This window comes from Vanessa atalanta, chromosome 6, assembly GCF_905147765.1.
Source record: "Vanessa atalanta chromosome 6, ilVanAtal1.2, whole genome shotgun sequence".
NCBI lineage: Eukaryota > Metazoa > Arthropoda > Insecta > Lepidoptera > Nymphalidae > Vanessa > Vanessa atalanta.
The window spans coordinates 8,459,973-8,481,203 of record NC_061876.1 but is presented as its reverse complement, the minus strand read 5'-3'; the positions used below and the strand labels follow the sequence as shown (position 1 = coordinate 8,481,203).

General features: G+C 30.6%; 3 protein-coding genes across 3 annotated transcripts; 1 reads left to right on the top strand and 2 right to left on the bottom strand.

Moving 5' to 3' along the window:
• The first annotated feature begins 14 nt into the window (after nt 1-14).
• Nucleotides 15-4,784, top strand: LOC125064902 (protein PTHB1). The gene is made up of 11 exons (XM_047672211.1): nt 15-271; nt 344-432; nt 511-772; nt 854-971; nt 1,133-1,274; nt 1,543-1,857; nt 1,934-2,413; nt 2,540-2,853; nt 3,148-3,323; nt 4,330-4,459; nt 4,532-4,784. Exons 1-11 carry the CDS (start codon nt 15-17, stop codon nt 4,772-4,774), a joined length of 2,526 nt encoding a protein of 841 aa, XP_047528167.1. The 3' UTR covers nt 4,775-4,784.
• Nucleotides 4,785-4,823: 39 nt separating this feature from the next.
• On the bottom strand, nt 4,824-15,550 carry LOC125064904 (obg-like ATPase 1). Its single transcript, XM_047672212.1, has 11 exons — nt 15,375-15,550; nt 14,825-15,006; nt 7,417-7,477; nt 7,186-7,313; nt 6,928-7,103; nt 6,484-6,561; nt 6,309-6,406; nt 6,093-6,233; nt 5,784-5,880; nt 5,561-5,708; nt 4,824-5,067 (listed from the first exon to the last, which is right to left on the bottom strand). The coding sequence occupies exons 2-11, from the start codon at nt 15,003-15,005 to the stop codon at nt 4,982-4,984; spliced, it is 1,194 nt and encodes a 397-aa protein (XP_047528168.1). The 5' UTR covers nt 15,006; nt 15,375-15,550; the 3' UTR covers nt 4,824-4,981.
• A 1,616-nt stretch (nt 15,551-17,166) lies between these two features.
• Nucleotides 17,167-18,799, bottom strand: LOC125064762 (protein Asterix). The gene is made up of 4 exons (XM_047671964.1): nt 18,566-18,799; nt 18,354-18,465; nt 17,665-17,780; nt 17,167-17,491 (listed from the first exon to the last, which is right to left on the bottom strand). The coding sequence occupies exons 2-4, from the start codon at nt 18,463-18,465 to the stop codon at nt 17,393-17,395; spliced, it is 327 nt and encodes a 108-aa protein (XP_047527920.1). The 5' UTR covers nt 18,566-18,799; the 3' UTR covers nt 17,167-17,392.
• Nucleotides 18,800-21,231: the final 2,432 nt, after the last annotated feature.

Genomic DNA, 21,231 nt, shown 5'->3' with positions numbered 1-21,231 from the left:
TATATTTTACCAAAATGTCCCTTTTTAAAGTAAGACAATGGTGGACTAACGAAAAATCGCTAAGTGAAGTGTGCGATGAGGGTACTCAAAATGGCAAATGTATTAAAGTGGACAGATTCAACTCACACAGCGATAGCGACTGTGTTATTGTTGGACAAGGTTCCTTGATGAAAATTTATAAACCAAATTCAGAAAATGATAATACTCATTCAATTTTAGAGTCACAATTAAACGACGTCGTATTACAAATTGAGACAGGAAAATTTATAGCGTAAGTTTCTGCTTGTAAGATCGATACATTTATTTTTGTATTAACAAGTTTAGATAAAAATCTCTTTTGCAGGGATTCTTCTGATCGTCAAATATTAATATTACACCCTAAAAGTTACGCTATATATATGTTAGAACGAAAAACAGGTCAAATTGATGTTGGTATGTATAAATATTTAACCACCAATGAATTTTAATTATACACAAACGAACATTAATTATATACTACTTTACTTTAAGGGGAGCAGAATGTATTATCCCCTATGATAAGTCATCTATTTACAAGGCGGGCGTTTAGCACAACCTGTGGTCCATTTGGCTATTCAAAAAGAGATCTTATATGCATTCAGGCTTTAGATGGTACATTAAGTTTCTTTGACCAAGACACATTTTTATTTATGTGTGTGTTCAACGACATTTTGATACCGGGACCGGTGTATTTTATAACAAACAGCGATCAATTTATAATTTGCAAGTCGACTTGGATAATGGAAATATATAGGTAAAGGCGAATATAATATTATGATTGAGTAGGTATTTTAATATATTTTTATGTTATGTAATATTGTTCATAAAATTTTAGTTATCAACAATTAGGCGAGTTAAGCGAATTAAGTGCTCGACCAAATAGGAAAAACATAAACATTCCTCAATGGATTTATAATGCAGGAGAAGAAATTATATCGATCCAAGTTATACGAGTAAGCATCGCAAAAAAACGTAACTATATTGATGATAAATAAAACATTGACAAATAGCGAAATAAGTCAAAATTTGAAAACAAACTATGTTTCTCTACAAGTTACGTTATTTAATGGCGTTTTCTTTACAATTTTTTTTATAATTTCATTTTATGTTTTAGACAAGTAGCAGTTTTTCCAGTATTGTAGCAGTTGGTGAGAGACATCTGTATTGCTTTCAAGATAATGGTCTAATGAAATTCATGATTCGATTTGATTATATGCCGATCTGTTTTCACGCATATTTAATTGGATGGTACTATGGTACGTGGTAAATCTGCCAACTACTTAATAACTTCGAAACAAAGAAGTGTTAATTTATTTTATCTTAACTTTCTTCATTTTTACAGTACATATACATAAAAATCGGTAGAGAAGTACTTTGTCATTTATGAAAATGTATCCATGGCATTGTATAAAGCTATTATTAGTCATTGCTTGCATTCCCAGTTTGCTGCCACGCGTGTGATCTATGCTATTTATGGTATAATATCTCCACTTAGATACTAGTACAATAATTTACATTTCACAGAGCCAAATTCCCGACTTCTGATAATGGTAGCTTCTGATGATTCGAAACTGAATATTTATGAAGGAACGTCACTTTTGTGGTCATGCGATTTAACTCATAGGCCAATATCGATAGCTCGTTGCTATCTGAACGCCTTACCTGGTGGTATTGTAACGCTATCAACTAATGGTATAATAAATGTTGGTTTCTTGGGAACTGAACCGGATTTAAATGCAAATGGAAAACCAATGAATGATTTTGTGGATCCTGATCAAATTCAAGATGAATTAGACGATGTTGAAAATTCATTGCAAAAAGTTATGAATGCTAGAAAAGGTGATCTTAAAAAAAAAACTTGTGAAAGTGTAAGCATTTGAAAACTGAACTTGAATATTTTTCTTTTTACTTGTAGAATTTGACGACGAAGACACTGAAAGCGATCAAATAGTAAATATTAAAGTCGAAATCGGGAAAACTAATGACGATCCTATTTCAAATTATCCGCCCAATAATATAGATACATTACAGACGTGTTCAATGGTTTTAATTTTAAGTTGTAACAATCCAAACTCTATACAAAGTATTCAAATAACTTATGACTGTGCGTCTCCTATTGCTTGTTCAGACACGACATTATGTTTCGAAAATGTAAATGGCACGGAAATTATAGAGACACAAGTATATTTATCGAGCGATGCAGATATATCCGACTGTGGTATAAATATTGTAATTAGTGTCGTCGATATTAAAGGGAAAATAAAAATAATATCAAAGCGAGTATTACTACCACTTAAGCTTTACTGCGTACCAGTCGAAAACGTGTCGGAAAATAACATCAAATTAAGTTTTAAAACGAATCAACCATGTTTAGATTTGTCTGAAATATTTACTGGTAAGTTAAATTTTGAAATTTCTCAGTCATTTACTTTGAACTGCATAAGGTTATAAAATATTATTCGTATTTCTATTCGAACTCACAATTATTGTAACTAATTAATTTTATACTCTTCATTTTTAGAGTACACAGAAGAAGATTTAACAAGGTACACAACGGTTAAAAATAATTTAACATTTAAATATCGTACTTCAAACAACACAGTTACCGTTAAAAGTAATGATTTGTATACAATAGAGGCGAATGATTTTTCTATCATGTATCCAATATTTGAATATTTTGTAAACAATTTAAAAATATATTATGTCAGAACTGGTGTTACTGACTTCAAAATTAATTTTAATTTAGATGGAGAATTAATAAAACTTATTTTGCATACATTTTTGAAAAGCATCGAAAATCATGCTAAAGAAAGAATCAAAATGAAGAGTTTGGAGGTAGGTTGATTTCATATTCTACATTCTATCCAAGTTGTCTTAAGATAGGGGATCGATTTTTTTTTTCATTAAAAATCAATTAACCCTAAATACCTATTATTAATATTAAGTTTTTTGTATGTTTTATTTTATACTTTTTCCAATAAAAAAAATTAGTAAATAATTACATACATTTATCATATTATGTCTAATTGGGAATTTGTTAATATCACAACAATATAATTTGCGTACGGAAAGAAGAATAATTTAAAAAATATAATTGAACTGTTTACTGTCTGTGCCTATTTTTTGTAGAACGACCTCAATGTACTTCAAAGACAGTTCACCTTGGTGCAGAAAAGACTGTTAGTCCAATACGGATCGTTACCCCCGGGTAATTGTGATGGTTTAGAATTTTTAATGAACGATACACACGAGCGAATTAAGACAGTCGCATATGGAATAATGCAGAGTAAACGATATGTATTTAGGTATGTCAATTATTAATATTATACACTGGAAACCTAAAAGATTTATATTTTTATTTGAAGTAAAAAAGAAGACAGGGACCTTTATAGAAAAAGTTCCGTCAATATGTAGTTTTATGATCAATGGCGTCATATTTTTTTCTCTTTTTTATGGTATACGTTGGCGTACGATCACATGGGCCACCTGATGGTAAGTGGTTACCACCGCCCATAGACATTGGCGCGGTAAGAAATATTAACCATTCCTTACATCGCCATTGGGGACTAAGATGTTATGTCCCTTGTGCCTGTAGTTACACTGGCTCACATACCCTTCAAACCGGAACACGACAGTACTGAGTAATGTTGTTTGACGATAGAATATCTGTAAGGCTATTACGGTTAGAGCATAGCCCCCAGTGATGACACTAAGTACATAGCTCAAACAAACAAGCAACAAAAATACAGTTCGGTATTTGGTAATTAAGGATTGGTTTGGTTTGGTAGCTATAACGCCCTACAGTGATGGGGATATAAAAGTCAGCCCCTCTTAAGCACAACATGAACCCGTGTACAAGCAGTGTCAGCGATTTATCTCCCCCTCCCCAAATATTTTAAGAAGCCTTTTGGGGAGCCTAACTGAAACTCCTTTTCTTGACAATATTCAATAATATTTAGCGAGGCCCCTAAGGCACGGCGACACCTGCTCACCATGGATTTAGACGAGCTCGTAACTACTATTACTAAAAATGTACAAACATTAGGTATTATGGTTTCGTGCACGCTCCTCTGGATGGGTACCACACATTCTACTACTATGCATCAATCTTCTGCATGGCTGTATTCAGGTATAAATTAAGAGAGAACTAGTGAAAATACAGGAACAAGGAATATCACATCTTAGATCCCATGATTGGTGGTGCATTGGTGGTGCACGGAGAAGTTCTTAATGATTGCTGTTTTATTAACTATAGCTTTAAGACAGTCCACTTGCTTATCTGCCTTTCTAAAATACCATATATATTTTTAGCGCTGGCAACATTTTGAGAAGAATTGGGAGCATTATCATTTATATACTCAAAGAAAAATTAAATGACGAATTTAAAGTGAAACTTGTTGAAGAGATGTTGTCTTTACATACTCTCAATGACCAATTTCAAGTGAGTAGCTTTAACTGACTTTATTATGAACAAATTATTATTTATGTTTCTTAATGCGTGATTTTACTTTAGGAATGGGAAGAAAACGTCGCACAAGGTCTGTCATACATTCTCAATAAAGTATTCAAAAAAACAGAAAAGGATAAAGAAAAACTTGCACCGGTCACCGATCAAGACATTCTTTCCCAAACTAACTTAAAAAAGTTTTTAAAACAAATGCGTATAGTATTCGAAAATCTTTTAACTGACTGTCAAGACAATAATGAGGTAAAGAGTAACGTAATACGCACAGAGGAATTTGTTGAAGTCATATAATTATCATTTATTATAAGGCAGTAGGAATTTACAAAAGCTCATAATAAACTTAAGTCATACAAACGAGAACAAGCTTTATTTCGTTAGTAATTAGGTATATTATAATTTATTATGGTGTAAAATTGTAATTCAAGCAACGTGTAATAATGTGTATAACGCGAGATTGAGGTACAACATGTGTACTATGAGGAGAAGATACTTGTCGCGTCATTTCTTCTTAGCGTCCTTGAGCCCAGCACCGGCGTTGAATTTGAAGAAAATTATATCACCGTCCTCTACCACGTAGTTACGACCTGGAAAGCCAACAAAAAAAAACGTAATAAAGTATGCTTGATCTACCCATCTATACTTCTGAAATTGTGTCACTGAGTTTAGAAATATGGAGATTTCTTTACTTTAAGGGCCTCGTCCCCTTCCGCTTAAGGGGAAGGATTCCTTTGCATAAGTTTTACCCGTTACAAGTTGAGACGGGTAGCTTATTCATATTTCAAGACAATGAAATGTAATATTATTATACTAAACCAATATATTTATATATTTGACTTGTTATTAGCCCGTTTCTAGATTCTAGGGCCTATTCTAGCGGTAATGAGTGGAATTAATCAAATAAAGAGAATTCTAAATGCACCTAACATATATTATTTTTTCTACCTATAACCCAGAATATTCTTCCAATAAAAATGTATATTTTTTTAATGAATATATGATCGGAATATACAAAATTGTGACTGAAACCTTTGTCATAAATTTAAATAAAGATTTTAAAACATCATAATTTGTACATACCCTGTTGTCTGTATTTTCCGGCGGATTTACAGGCTGCTTCCGAGCCTTCTTCTTTGAAGTCCTTGTAATGCATAACTTCAGCCATTATGAAACCTTTCTCGAAATCCGTGTGAATCCTACCAGCAGCTTGGGGCGCTTTAGTGCCTTTCTGCAAAAAACAAAATATTTTAATATATAATATAATATGACAGACATGTAAAAAAAGTCTACAATAATTATTTACCTGAATAGTCCAAGCTTTGACTTCATCTGCGCCGGCAGTGAAAAAGTATTCCAACTGAAGTGCTTTGTAACCTTGGATAATTATTTTGTCTAAAGCACTGAAAGGTAAAGAAACAAACTTTATTTATTACGTTTATTATTCGTGAATTCAGATTGAGATTGAGTCGATGATTTTGTTTATTGAAAAATTCAGATTTTTTAAATTTTGTTTGATAAAAGTATTTTAATAATTCTTTTAAATTGTTAATTTTTTCCTTCTATTTTCTATTTGTCAGTATATTAATATTTATATGTTTATAATATTAATTACCTTGTAATATTATTTTCTTTAAGAAACTGTTGCTTTTCATCTGGATCCATTTCAAATAACTTGCTTTCCAAAACGCCAGAAAATGGTATTAGAGGTGCACCTGGATCATTTTTATCGATCCATTCTTTAAGTTTTGGTAACCTATATTAAATTAAATTACATAATTAATATATATATCGAATAATTATAATTTAATTTTAGGCCAAACCAACTCACCATTTATTCTTTTTTCTGATATAATCTTTTTCCGACAAGTTAACGAGATAAAGCGCGGGCTTCGATGTTAAAAATAGATATTTGTTCAGTACCTCGATCTGAAAAATTCGACTTTAAGAATTGATTTATGATATACGATCTTAATTTATAGTTCAGTATAGTCATGTATACATACATCCGCAGCACTCCAATCCCCGAAACGAATATGTTTCTTTTCCTCGACTAAAACTGTTTTTACTTTTGCCAGTGTATCCTAAAACATAAATATTTTCTTCAATATTAATAATTTTAAAATAAATAATGATATAGTATGGTACATATTTGAATATCATTTAATTTTGTTTCTAAATACTAGAAATGGAATATATGTATTACTAAATATTTTAGAACCAGCTCATATCTGAGGAAGTGTAAAGCTTGTCTTAAGAATGGGGATGACCATAGAGCAAGTGATATGACCTTACTTATATAATAAATGTAAAACAAATCTTCAAGAGCAAAAGACCATATTGGTCTTTTGCTCTTGAAGATTTGTTCAGATGTGATCTTCACTTTGATTTCGAAGAAAATATATTTAGTCAAAAAATGTACACCTTTTTTATATTTAAAGTTAACTTACATATTCGGGTTTTAATTTCTTATCACCGCCACGGTTGACAACTCTGTCTAATTTTTCTACGTGTTGAATGAGTTGCTCGGCGTCTTTAAGCCGTAATTCTTCTCCAATAGTCTCAAGATCTCGGACGGGATTAACATCACCATCGACGTGAATCACATCCTCATCATCAAATGCTCCTTAAATATAAATAAAGTATATGTTATAGTCGATTGCTATATTAACACTACCTTAGAAATATTGACATAATTTTATACCCACTGCAGAGATTGAATATGGCATCGCAAGCCTTAATATGCGACAAAAATGCATTGCCCAAGCCTTGACCTTCAGCGGCACCTCGAACTAGACCGGCTATATCCACTACATTCAGAAATGCAGGTACCTTACTGAAATTTAAGACAGTTTTTAGCAATTACATATCAGCATGATGATTTTGATAAAACAACTGATTAACTGATCATAGTATTATATATTGAAATAATAAATCACCTTGCTGGTTTGTGATAAGTGCAAAGGTAATCAAACCTCTCATCCGGAACTGGTACTCGACTTGCTGAAAAAAATACAATTGTTAACTTTGTGTCTTTTACGTTTTTAGTAATCAAGATTTATAAAAATATTTACCAGGCCTTTATCAGTGTTTGTCTAAAGTGATAAAATAATAATTTAATTTATTTTTATAAATCATTTATTAGAATAACATAAATCATTCAATAAGGAAACAAAATCGATCAATTAATCTCTAAATTAAATTCAGATCCTAAGCTCACACTTGTCGTTGAAGTAATGTTAGTCGAAGATTTTCTTAAATCAAAATCGACTTGTTTAGTAGATCCTAGTTTTAGACAATAATGTTTGTAACTAGTAAATGGATTATCTATTGATCGTAGCCGCAAACCTATATCTTTGACTAATTTACATCTGGCTTCAAACGTCTTGAAAACCTTCAAATAAATGGATAACTCAGATTTATTTAAGCAACTGTGTGTTTTTAAATATAATGCTATGTACAAAATAGCCGACAAACTTGTGTCTAGACCTGGATATTTCGGTCTACTCACATTAACTGCACAACAAGCCTGTGTTAGTATGGTTCCAACACTTTGTTCCAAGAAACCCAAATGAGGAATATTTTTTAGTGTTATTTCAGGGAAAATTTTTGTTTCTTTAAAAACTTTGATGTTATAATACAAATGAGGTTTTGACAAAAACTTTTTAAGGCACTCATTACTACAGAATAAATATATTTTTTTCTTATAAGCAGCAGCATATTCATTGATTCCAATATTTTTTATTTGAGCGGGCAGTTTTTCTGCGTACGTTACTATACATATGCCATTTTCATAAACGAGCGAAATATTTACCGTTTTTACAACGGCGGGAATTTCAGGTATATTTATCTTTTTAGCTGACAAGAATTTCTTTGGGAACTTTAATACAATGTTTAAATGTTCAGGACAAATCCAATAAAATATATCTTGGTATTGAACAAGGCCTGTTTTGTCTGCGGGATAGCCGCTATGACGTAAAATATTCTTATAGAAGCAAACAGGACAAAGATTTTTAAAACACGACATCCTTTGCTGAAATGCTTCGTTAGATATAGCCATTATATCCGCACGTACTATATCCGATTTTGCATGACCTAAGTAGTAATGTATCTTTGGTATCAAGTTTTTTATTACCATATTTGCATCAATGAAACATTGCCATTTAGAATTGTTTCCATTGATTGAATATAGATTTTGTGCGTCCTGTTTTATAAAATTTCTAACTTGTAAACATTTTTCATACCAATAATTGTATTTATAATCTATGAAAGATCGAGAATGAGGGGGCTTTCTTTTGAGTATGTCATAATGATGTTCATTTTGTGAATTTTTTAATACGTATTCTCTATCGGTATGGATATCGAAAATTATAAGAGGGAATAGATCAACTTTCGACAGTTCACAGACATCATAAGGCGACTCCGGAAAACCGTCAAGAACGAAACCATTAGTCATTATTCGACTATCTATTGCAACAGTTATGATAGCTTTTATAATCAATTTGTTATTAATGCAATTTCCTTCACGTAATTCTGATAACATTTTTAATCCCAATACAGTCCAATCCATATTTTCCAAAATGTATCGAATGGCCATTCCTTTTGATATACACAACAATCCATACTCTTTGGCAAGTTTTGCAGCTAATTTACTCTTACCCGATTTTGGTGGTCCGATAACACCAATTCTTAATGGATACCCTTTAAAGGATTTAATAGCATTATCTTGAATATATTTCAATGGATTAGTTCGAAACTTTTGTACATATTTTTCCGATGAAATAAAATATATAAAAGATCGATGAATAATAGGAAAAATCTTATTTTTACGCCTATTTAAATTGTAAGGATTGAAAAGTGTACAAGGATTTTCAAAAATAAACACTGGACACATTCTATTGAATTTGCTCAATAAAAAGAATCCTTCCAGCAAAAGCATTTCGGCAATGTCACAGTTTATAATAAATGTTTGCTCTAGAAATGATTCAGATCGATTTCTCAAATCAGACAAGTTAATTAACGCCTTTCGGACAACTTTATTCAAAGATTGTTTTCCATCCACAGTGACTGTTTTTATTTTCTGCTCATCTAAAATATCATTTAACGTCTGTATATTTTCCTCATCTAAATCAAAGATACTTTCCAGTCTACTATTTATCTTATCGAGAACATCATCAGCATTCTCCCATTCGCTTTTATCTGTTGGTTCCGGATATTCTTGAATGATATCGTTATAGGCGGTAAATAGCTTAATGTCTACGTTAGATGATCCGGCAGGATCAGCATCTATTATGGTGCTCTGAATAGATGAACTTTTCAAGGCTATTTCATTATCTGGACATACGTTTTCTATAACTTCATCAATTATAAGATTAATCACAATCGTTTTTGTAATAAAATCTTGCCAAGCTCTTCGATCGGCTTCTAATTTTCGAAAAGCTTTTGTCTTAGCTTCCATAAGTTGTAGCTTCCATTTATCAAACATTTTCGGAGACAATCTTTCTAATGCTATTTCAGAACTGCTTTCTAGTTTTATAACTAGATCAGGAATACAAAAACTTTCTATCATTACTTCAACATCAGTAGGCAGTTTTGGTAAGCCGTCAACCACAATCCCAGTGTTGACAAATGGGCTTTCAAACCAAAGTTTTTTAAGCATCGATTGGATAAACACAAAAGGCAATGGCGATCCACGTTCAAAGTAATTATAAATCATACGGCGTAATTCTTGTTCATTCGACATAATATCCATCAGATTGTTTGAATTTTCTTCATCCATTTGAAACTCTATAACGTCTTGCTCATCCATATTAGGATCAGTAAAACTATTTTCGAATTGCCATCCAACTTTTTTAAAATGTTTTGGCATAGCAAATTCATTGATAAAATTTGGAATATCAATATGTAACAAACCAAGTTCTTTGGCAATTATTTTAGCTATTGTAGTTTTTCCACTTCCGATGCCTCCAATTACACATATTCGAAAAGGAGGTACATTTTTAAATGGTTTATTGTAAGATTGGTACTTTATAATATCAGATAACATTAATTCTTTACAGGCTTCATTTGAGGAATAACAAAGTTTATTGTCATGTCTAAATGTGAACTCTGATTTGCCTTTCCATAGAACACCATAGTCGTTAAACGCAACAGGGCAATAAATATTTGTTTCTCCTAAGTAATATGGTTCATTATGAGAGAGATCATCTTTAATTGATTCATTATCATCATCTTGATTTTCGGCTATATCATCGACATTGACAGGTGGTTGACAATAACTTTTGCGTAGTTTTAAAAGGACTCCGTCTATAATTTCAATATCACTTTTATTTTCAAGTTCAATTTCAATGAAAGATTTTAAATTATCTTCTATGTTTAGTTTTAATACGTCTTCGCGAAACTTTTCTATACTTTCTGTGAAAGATGTTACTAAATCGTTATTGGTTTGTTTATCAGGTTCATCTTCTATTTTTTTATTAAATATAGAATGTAATAAATCGTTTATAAATTGCTCGACTATAATTTTCATATCTAACTCCGTAGAATGTAAAGGTTGGTCCCGACTTAGTTTAATTTTTACCATAACATCAGTAGATAGAATATATCTTTCTTGATAATTTTTAGTACTGTTTTCTATTTTAGTATAATGTTCAATTAGATCAACATCAATTTCTCTATTTTCTATTAAAGCTATAGTGTAATCAGGTAATAAATTATTCACAGTGAGATATTTCCAATATTCGGGATTCGAAGGAAATCCATCGATTATAAACTTTCCATAAATTTGTTCTGAAGTATTATTTTCAAAAGATGTTGAATCTATACTTTTTAATATTTTAATAAGTTCCGACATCAGTTCTTCAGGTGTTGGCTCCATTTCTTTTTCTAATTCATTAGTTTTTATATAAGCTGATATTTTTTCGGTAACATCTTCGTCTTCTAAATTAGGTGTGCTAGGTTTGCTTATTTCGGTAGTTAATTCAAGAGGGGCATACCTCATTAAATTCTTATTTATCAGTAAGTTTTCACATTGATCCAAATCATCTTCAGATAAATAGGCGAGTTTATTTTTAAGGACGGTAAATCTTTTCAAAAAACCTGGTTTCGCCTCCGCGTTTTCATCTTCAGATAGTTTTAATTTTTCTTTCAATAATGATATGTATGCACTTAACATAGTACATTGAGTGTTATACCACGTATTCAATTTAGATATTCTATCTAACTCCATACTTTCCCATTTAGTAAATCTAGCGTCTTCAATTGTTGAGACTATTTCAGAGAAAATAGTTTTAGCGTAAATGTTATATTTCTTCAGCTTCTCATTTTCTAATATGGTATGAAAACTTAAAATAGAAGCATCAAATATCCAAGATAAGCAGTTGGCAACCATGGTTTTTCCCGACGACTTTGTACCTATAATTATAATACGGCATGTTGGTTCTAAATATTCTAACTTAAGGAAAGGCCGTGGATTTCTGCAAAACTTCACCATTGCATCCAATGAAGACAACAAGTACACATATTTAAAAAACGTGACTGCATACTTTGGTTTTCCTAGTATTGTTCGTCGTTTTTTAAGTTCAACAGGACATCTATTATACCAATATGAAGCGTATCTATTAAATTTAACGACACCACTCCTTACCACATTTAATTCTTCAACTGATGTCCAAAATTCTTCTAAATCTCCTGAAGGATCATCAAGATATAATGGTTCTGGTATAATTATAGGTTTCATTGGCATTAATAGTATTTTCTCCACGGTTATGTATATCATTTGATGAATTGAGGAGCGTCCGTCCAGTTTTATAATAGCGCTTGGATCAAAATCATTTAATTTTTGTTTAAAAAATGGACTAATAGTTTGTTTATAGTTACAAAGTTGATCTACTGTATTTACATAAAAATTTATTGGTTGCTTGCAATTATATTTAGGGTTGAAGTTATGAATGTCGTATGGTTTCTTAATGAAATCAGTTAGGCAATAATTAGTGGGCCATCTTACTTCATGCTCCACAGTAGTTTGAAATGGAAAAAAAGTAATAGAGTTATTAGGATAATTTAAAAATTTACGGCTTCTCTTTGTTGTGATATCCATATTCGGACATGAAATAAAAATCACAATATCGGGATTTAAATCAAATAATTCTTGAATTTGCTGTAAAAGCACTATTTTTGTAGTGTTATAATGTGGAATTGCATGAAATATGAGGTTGCTACAAGATTCCAACAAAAATTTCGGCAATTCTACCATTTGATCTTCAATTTCTTCGCCTACAAGTTCTTGTTCTTCATTTTCTTCTTCTTCTTCAATAGTCATCTCATGTTCAATGCTCATAGATGTGTTTGACGTAGACTTTTTGGGTTTTGATTTTTTATTTTTAAAATTGCTTATTAAATCAAAGAGTATATCTTCAGTTATCATAACTGATTCTTCAGTGTACAATGACCTGAATAAGTATAGGTCATTTTGCTTCGAAGTTACTAGTGGTATTCCTGATATTATAAATCCTCTGTGTAATACAACAGGCGATTTTAATTTCTCCTTCATAATGGATAGAATTGTATCAAATTTACAGACTCTATTATTTCTCATGTTAAAATCTAAGCACTTTCCTGTTGGACTCTTTTGTTCGATTTCGTCTATCAAAACATTTTTAGGGCAAAGATGAATGCAATTAAGTTTTTTAGCCAAAGCTTCTCCAAGATTATAACTTCCAGCACCCTGTTTGCCTAATATCAAAAATGATTTTGGTTTTTGTTTTAAATATGCCTCTTGTGCATCCATATCAGACCATATATTATGAAAGTCCAAATTATCAGGCAAAGGAATGTCAGTGTTATTTAAGCCCAAAATAGCAGCAGCTAGAGGTTTTCGGCGACAATCTTCAAAGTCAAACTTAGTTTTGTTAAATATTGTATAATCACCATTATACAATATATTCCGATCGATTTTTATATCTTTAAAACCAAAATTATCCTTAGATTCAACATTTTTGATATCTTGTTTAAAATGCGACATTTTTAGGTACAATAATCAAATAGTTTGACAATTTTTTTGACATGATTTTTAATATATATTTTTTTTCTGTACTAACTGAATTTATATAAACAAAAAAGTATTGCTAATTTTAATATTTATAAGCATATTAAAAATGGCATACCAATCAAAGAAAGAATGAAGATTACAAACTTTAGAAAGACATATTTCATGTAATTTGCCAATTATTAATATATGTTTATTTATAATACAACACTATTCCACTTACTCATACACTTTAATTTTACTTCCAAAGTACTGATAAGTTTCATCAACATTCAAAGCAGCAATTTTTTGCAAATTCATAACAATTATCATGGATTATTCAATTTCTCGACCAATTATATAAGTGTCAATTCAGTATCAAATGTTAGTTAATTAGGTAAACGGATAAAAAATAACATCATGAAAAATCTCCATTTGAATCCATTAAACTAACATCACTGTTTTAGATTTTTGACACATGCAAGTATCATAGTTCAGAATGAGATAAGTTAAAGGTTAAAAATCAGTACTGAATAAATACTATCTTCATAGTGCTAAATGCCATTTATGGGTCAGATAGTAAAGTATGCAGAAGTACATTTAAAATTATGTTATTAATGAAATTATATTCAATAGTCAATTAAACTTTAAATAGGCACATTTTAATTTGTTTTTTAAATTAATATTTGGCTAGTAAATGAAATATATACTTCAATTTTTCATTATTATATTAAAAAATATATATTAATGGTTTTAATGGATAGGACTTTATTCTATATCATTCATTTAATTTGTGTATAATGGCTATCATATGTATATTTTTAAGTAAAATAATTTGAAATAACGATAGTATTAAATAATGATATTTTATGTGGATTCCTACTTAAAATATACAACAATTAATCAAAATAATTGATAATTTTAATTACCTCTTTATATATTTACTAATATAATTATTCTGATATATTAATGCAATTTATACTCATCTCTATTCAAGGAGAAGGTTAGAAGCTTAGTGCACCATGCTGCTTCGAAGCAGATTGGTGCATATGAATCTGGCAATTTTTATCATGTGCATGTTTTTTCACAATTTTTTCCTTCACCGAGTTTGAAATGAATTATAAACACAATAAGAACATAAAAAATTCATGTCTTTTCAAACCTTGATTTGGAGCCAGAAGATTAGTTGTTATAACTCCTAGGTAAGTTAAGGTGTTCTTACCACTGGGCTGATACTTTTACTTATTAGCCACAGGGCTAATTTAATACATTTAAATATTTAATTCAGGTGATATAAATGTATAATATTGGTTGATACTTATTTTCATTGGGATCGATGGTACAAAATGGAAAATTTTCAGCAGCTGCTTGGCTTTTAGTAAGCACATTGAAAAATGTTGATTTGCCAACATTTGGAACTCCAACAATACCCACTTTCAAGTTTGTACCAACTCTTCCAATAAGTGGTTTTTTTTCAGGCTCTTCTACTTTTTTAGGTGGCATTCTGAAAATAAAAGTTATATTTTATAAGTAAATATAAATATATTTCAAATTATGACATAAGAAAAAGTAAATAAATATAATAAGAGACATGAAATTTCACATTTGCTTATTAATCATTAAATTAACTACAAATATTTTTTTGTGAAATTATAAAACACCTAGAATAGGGGTTTCTGTGTATTTTTATATGATATTTAGACAAATATTGGATAAATTAAACAACAAAATGCAAATTGTATCAGATTTATTAATATAGAAATTTTATCTAATATTTTGACTATTCAAGGTCATACACGTGGAAAGTTATTTAATTAAAAATACTCAATATAATATAAATTTACTTTTATTTTATAACCTCTATTTTCTTACCTGTTATAATTATGATAGTATGTTGTTCACAATATAAAAAATAGTAAAATGACAATTCTTTTTCTTGTTTAATTGTACACAATCTTGTTTAATAATTCAATAAAATACGATAAAATATAACATACGAATCCACGATGCGGTACTCGTATACCGTATCAACAGATTAAATTTACAAATGTCAAAGTGGCAAGATAAAGATATTGCATATATAAATTCTATAAAAATGTAGAATTTTATTTCATTACTAGCGACTCACCCTAGGTTGGTACGGGTTTAATGCTGATACTAAATATACTACAGTATGTATACAACGTATACAGTTTTTCAGTCATTAAATAATAGAAAACTGTCTATGTCCCTACGTTTTTAATTTTTTTTTTTCTTTTAAGCTATACAGCATTTAACGATTAATGTGTATTGCTTAAAAACTCTTCATTATTTCTCGTAAAAATTAAAGGATAAAAAATGGTTATTGTAGTTTATCTCTAAGAGATAGACACGTGATTTCGATCTATCTTGAGCAACCAGTCAGCGTTTACAATGTAAGCGCAAAAAATGTAATTATTTACGACATCAATGTTTCTACGCTATATTTTACATGCATTATACGTATCCTTCCTTCCTCTTGAATCAATCTAACTACATTACCTACATTATTTCGTCCAGATCAAAACACTACACTTTAGAGCCATCAAGACTTTTTACGCGGTACTAATATTCTTTTAACTTCGCTGAATGCGTCGTATACCCTGGGGGAATCTCTGTCATGGTATATTCTTGTACGCCTACATTTACATTCACTACATTCTATTTACCTACGTCGAAAAATAAACATTGGCCTCATTTAAATTATATTAAATTTAATTACGTTGATATTTAATAGTTTATTAGTGTGTACTGATATTTTCGCGAACGGATAAGACTTTTTTCAAATTAACATTATACACAGTGGCGTAGCTATCGTAGGGTCAGGTGGTGCAGTGCACCAGGGCCCCGAAGCTCAGGGGGCCCTCTAACATAAGTTTTGAACAGAGCTTTAAATAGAGATGACGTACTATGGATTTAGCCATCTAATGATAAGTTCAATTTACTGTTCCTATTCTTATTCCTATCTATAATTTTGAAGGACAATATAAGTTAAAAAGGGAATGGAAAGAGGGGGTGAGGGCCCGATTCTTTATCTATGCACCGGGGGCCTTGCCCACCTAGCTACGCCACTGTTTATACACATAAATGTAAACTGAATAAACAGCTTGTACAACTACATTTTTTTTAAAGCGGGGGGGCCTCATTCAACTTTGCCGCTTGACGGGCTTAGTCCGCCACTGATTGGACGTCACTTATAAGTTATTTAAGAGAACAGTTTTACACTGAATTCGTCGAAATGACAACACTGAATTCATCGAAAAGGAGTCAAAGTACTAAGTAGTGCCTGTTTTTTTATGTTATATTATAGGTGGCAAACGCAAAAGCAAATAGGTTATAAGTTGATAGTTAAAATTTTAAAGGAATATTTTATTTTCATTTTTTTAAAAAGGATTTTTGCTTTTTATGTATTTTAAATAAAATTATACGGTCAATATCATTATCAATTAAATTATACCCATTTAAATAACATTGAATAATGGTCATTATATAATTTAATTTAGTCAGTCATCATTTAGATTATATTAGTCTTCTAAATGTTTTATGACAACCTTTATTATGAAAAGACTTTAGCAAGAAAAAAAAAGACTCGAGTTTCATCATATTGTTTTATATATATTTTCATATTCTTAACGATAGACGATAGCAACGGGTTGGAAATATAAATAATATAAGAGATTAGTATACAAAAATATATAACAAACTAGTTGTTATTGCCTTCTGTTTCAATACATATTATTTACTGAATACTAATAATTTGCAAGTCTTTTCTTTATTATTCAGTTGAATTATTTCAAAGAAATAAAATCACAATATATATTAATAGATAACATTTGAAATATATTTTTATTAATTTAAAGTATAATTGGTGACTATGTTGTTAGAGCAGCCCACGGTGGAGACATAGGAGCAGGATTTTGTAGATATGACATGACAACAGCTGATATTGAAAGCATAAAGGAGCTGACAATCTGAAAAAAAAATTATAAATTTAAAAAAACATCTTTTCTTTTCCAAATGTAAGCAAATTAGGAAATTTATTAATAGTTAGGTTCACTATTTGGCATTGTATTATAATTAATTGTTTTTAAGCAATTTTTTTCAACTTTTACAATTACAATATAATAGTAACAAAACACATTACCTGTTTTGTATCATCTGATACTCTAGAGTTGGCAAAGCTAATGCTGGAACAGAACACCGCAGTCCATGCACACCATTTAAGGCGCATCATAAGACCACACATTGAAAACACCATACCTTAAAAAAAATTGTTAAAATTACATCTATAGTGCTGAAAACCACTAAGAATATTTGTAATAAAATTTGTGTTTGTTGTTTGAATTAACTGTTGTTATTTTATAGCATCATAATATTTTATTCTTTGGTAATCGGTTTTATTCACATTTTTATAATTGGTTTTACTCTACACATTTTGATAGATACTTACTCGGTGGTAGGGCTCTGTATCACCTATTCATCAGATATTCTATCACCACACAGAACAGAATACTTAGTATTGTTGTGTTTGAGTTTGAAGGGTGAGTGAGCCAGTCTAATTACAGGCAAAAGACAGATAACATCTTAGCTCCCAAAGTAGGTGAATTAAATGTAAGGAATGGTTAATATTTATTAAAGCACTAATGTCTATGGCCAGTGGTAACCATTTACCCTCAGGTGAGCGATATGCTGGTCTGCCTACCTATACTATAGAAAAAACCTAAATCCATTCTTTATAGCATTATACAAATAAGATAATGCAACAATTATTGTTAAGTAGGTCATGGTTATATTAAGTTAAGTACATAGCTATATTACATCCATATTTATTACCGAGTATATTCATATAGTCTGTAGTGAGATCTTCAGCTGGAGCTGAAGATGCTGGTGGAGGTTTGTAACGACGTTCACGGTCAGCACGTCTTGGATCCACCGTCAGTTGCATCTGAAGTGTATTACATTTAAATATATCAACAATTTTAATATTATCTTAGAAATTGAAAATGCAGCATATTAATACAAAATACAGAATACAAGAACTTTACCTTTGTAGGTTTTAACACTGGCCCGCAAATAATTGAAACTGTATATATCACTACAATTCAAAAGAACGGAGCCAGAACGCTGGTAATAATTTATGGTATTTTTGTTTTGTAATTGAATTATAAACTTATTAGGGCTATATTAATTTAACTACAGTGACGTCTGCAGTTAGTTATAGTTTACTTTTTACTTGAAGTTTGAACCTGGAAAGTGAAACATGAGTGTAATACCTAAAGTCTTATAATTAATTTGACAAATGACACTTGACATTGACAGTAATAGAAGAACATACGATAACAGAGTCATAAAATTTTAATCCATTTATTCTTATCACGTGATTTTATAATATTTTACAATCTCTAAAAATATTTATCCATTTCGTAATAATTTTATGCTTAATTGATATGATTTATTATAAAAATGTTCTATATTTTTAATATTTAAACCTCGTTCTTTGCTTTATTAAGAAGTAGTGAGTATTAAAAAACAATGTCTGTCTTCTGTTTATGCTTGAAAAAATTTGCAATATACAACACATTATAAAAAAATTCACGACTTATTTTCATTTTTTAAAGATTTATATGCACGCTGCATCATGTTGAACGATATGCAAATGATGCCCGCTACTCATTTAATATTTTCACTTATACATTTGTTTTATGTAGCTTTTAAAACAATATAAGAAATCATTCATATGGATAAACATAATTCTTAATTTACCAATAGTAAAAATACAAGTTGAAAGTTGGATCTCTCTATCAATTTTTATACATTTTATTTGTAATTCGACGTATTCCCGTTAGGAGGTAATAGAGGTGATTATTTAGGACAATTTTAATTTTCATATGCATCATGCAAAAGTGAACCATTTTAGAGTTATCACGTTTCTTAGATTTTTTCTAAATAAGTCAAAAAATTCAACTTCGAAAATTTATTTAAAAAAAAAGTATCAATTAAAATCTATTTTTTTCTTCTGATTTATAAAAACTGGCTATTTGTCAATATTAAAACAATAATTATCGACCCAAATTTAAAAATGCGAGACGGAAAAAGATATTGTTTCAATATTTTTTTGATTTTGTTTTCACAAAAATGCCTTAAAAACAAAAAAAAATCGTTATGAAACTTGTCCTGCAGATTATTTTAAAAACATAACCGTTTTCTTAGCTCTCCAAAAATGTATAACAAATTATTTCAAAACAACCGAAATAAAATGACCACTAAGGACGCTGGTAGAAATTTGCAGTCCATAAATATCTAAAAGTGTTAGAAACATAAATAAAAGCTCATCTAGGTACTTGTAAACATAAAGAATATTTGATAAATGATCATAACCAAAAAGCAGATTTTTACGATTATTATCATAATTTATCATAATTATTAGACCTTAGTATTTTACCGGCTGCTGAATTTCACCTTCGGACATCTCTTCTAAATTCCAAATATCACTCACATCACCTAGATGTCCGAAAATCCATAATAGCGCGATTTTTAAGACATTTTCTACCTCGCACAACCACTCTGTGGAACCATCTTTCGCCGTCGGTTTTTATGAACCGACTTGGGAACCTTCAAGAAAAGAGCGTACTCCTTCCTGAATACCGCTATTGATACTAATTGTTAACTTATTTTTTAAAGAAACCGTTTTGTATTGTTAAGATTACTTTTGAGCTAAATTGGACAACCAAAAAATTCACAAAGTTCTACTCAACAACAGCTTTTTTTTATTATTTTGTACTTTGGTTAATAGGAATGAGTCATGATAATTTTCGATATATTCAACTTGTTTTATACTTACTTCTGTTTTGCTGAATGGGAATTCTTTTCTTTTTTTAGAAGGAGTTTTACGTGTGCCTGCTAAATGCCGCAGCCTAAACGGCTACTTCTAGTGGTTGCATTCGGTGTGTTGTGCGTGATGCAAAATAAAAATATGATATAATTTTGTGATACATGGTTATCAAGCAAGAGTGCCACTTTACTGTTTTCACTTGGGTGAACCTTATCCGCAAATTGAAACCAGCTTGAAAAAGCCTCTCCATGGATCCGTTATTGACGGTGAGTTGTTTGGGCTTGTCTCACCATCTAATAGTCTTTCTTGCATTCGTTTGCATGCGAGAATAATGTTTCTAGTGATGGCGCTGACTCGCTTCGCTTTTCTCCCGCCACAAGTGTCACCGGGGCTAGGGCGCCCGCAGAAGTGGGCCTACCCTCGGGACGTCACGGTAAATGCGCAAGCGAAGTCCCCCGAAAAGACGGAGTGGGTACCGCTGGTTTTTTAGTGGATATTCCGGCGCCTTCAGCACCGCCGAGACCCGTGTCCCCACGCCCAGAGAAGAAATAATGTTGTATTTTCCTATCATATCCCAACAATTGATAAAAAATCATTCTTTCATTCATTTTTAAATGGATCAGCGATGTTATTTTTTGTTGTATATTGATACACCAGTCCAAAAAATCTGCACGGGTTATGTCAAAAACCAGGCTGTCTAATTTTTTTTCAGTACTCACATAACTCATTCTCCCCAAAAATCTACTTATTATATGATACAATATTTAGGTACCCTCTTTTTCCTAACTGGCTACAACAATGAGTCAAACATAACATAAAATGGCATTACGAATTTAAACACATTACCTTGAATCGTTTAGCCCATATACAAAATATATT

Excerpts from the sequence above, each read along its gene's own strand:
- LOC125064902 (XM_047672211.1), top strand. The coding sequence starts at position 15 with ATGTCCCTTTTTAAAGTAAGACAATGGTGGACTAACGAAAAATCGCTA. Across the intron at positions 773-853 it reads TGGATAATGGAAATATATAG|TTATCAACAATTAGGCGAGT; the intron begins GTAAAGGCGAAT and ends ATAAAATTTTAG. Across the intron at positions 2,854-3,147 it reads TCAAAATGAAGAGTTTGGAG|AACGACCTCAATGTACTTCA; the intron begins GTAGGTTGATTT and ends TATTTTTTGTAG.
- LOC125064904 (XM_047672212.1), bottom strand. The coding sequence starts at position 15,005 with ATGCCACCTAAAAAAGTAGAAGAGCCTGAAAAAAAACCACTTATTGGA. Across the intron at positions 7,314-7,416 it reads ACTTATCACAAACCAGCAAG|TAAGGTACCTGCATTTCTGA; the intron begins GTGATTTATTAT and ends CTTAAATTTCAG. Across the intron at positions 7,104-7,185 it reads TGCCATATTCAATCTCTGCA|GAGCATTTGATGATGAGGAT; the intron begins GTGGGTATAAAA and ends TTTATATTTAAG.
- LOC125064762 (XM_047671964.1), bottom strand. The coding sequence starts at position 18,465 with ATGCAACTGACGGTGGATCCAAGACGTGCTGACCGTGAACGTCGTTAC. Across the intron at positions 17,781-18,353 it reads AGACTATATGAATATACTCG|GTATGGTGTTTTCAATGTGT; the intron begins GTAATAAATATG and ends ATTTTTTTTAAG. Across the intron at positions 17,492-17,664 it reads TATCAGATGATACAAAACAG|ATTGTCAGCTCCTTTATGCT; the intron begins GTAATGTGTTTT and ends TTTTTTTTTCAG.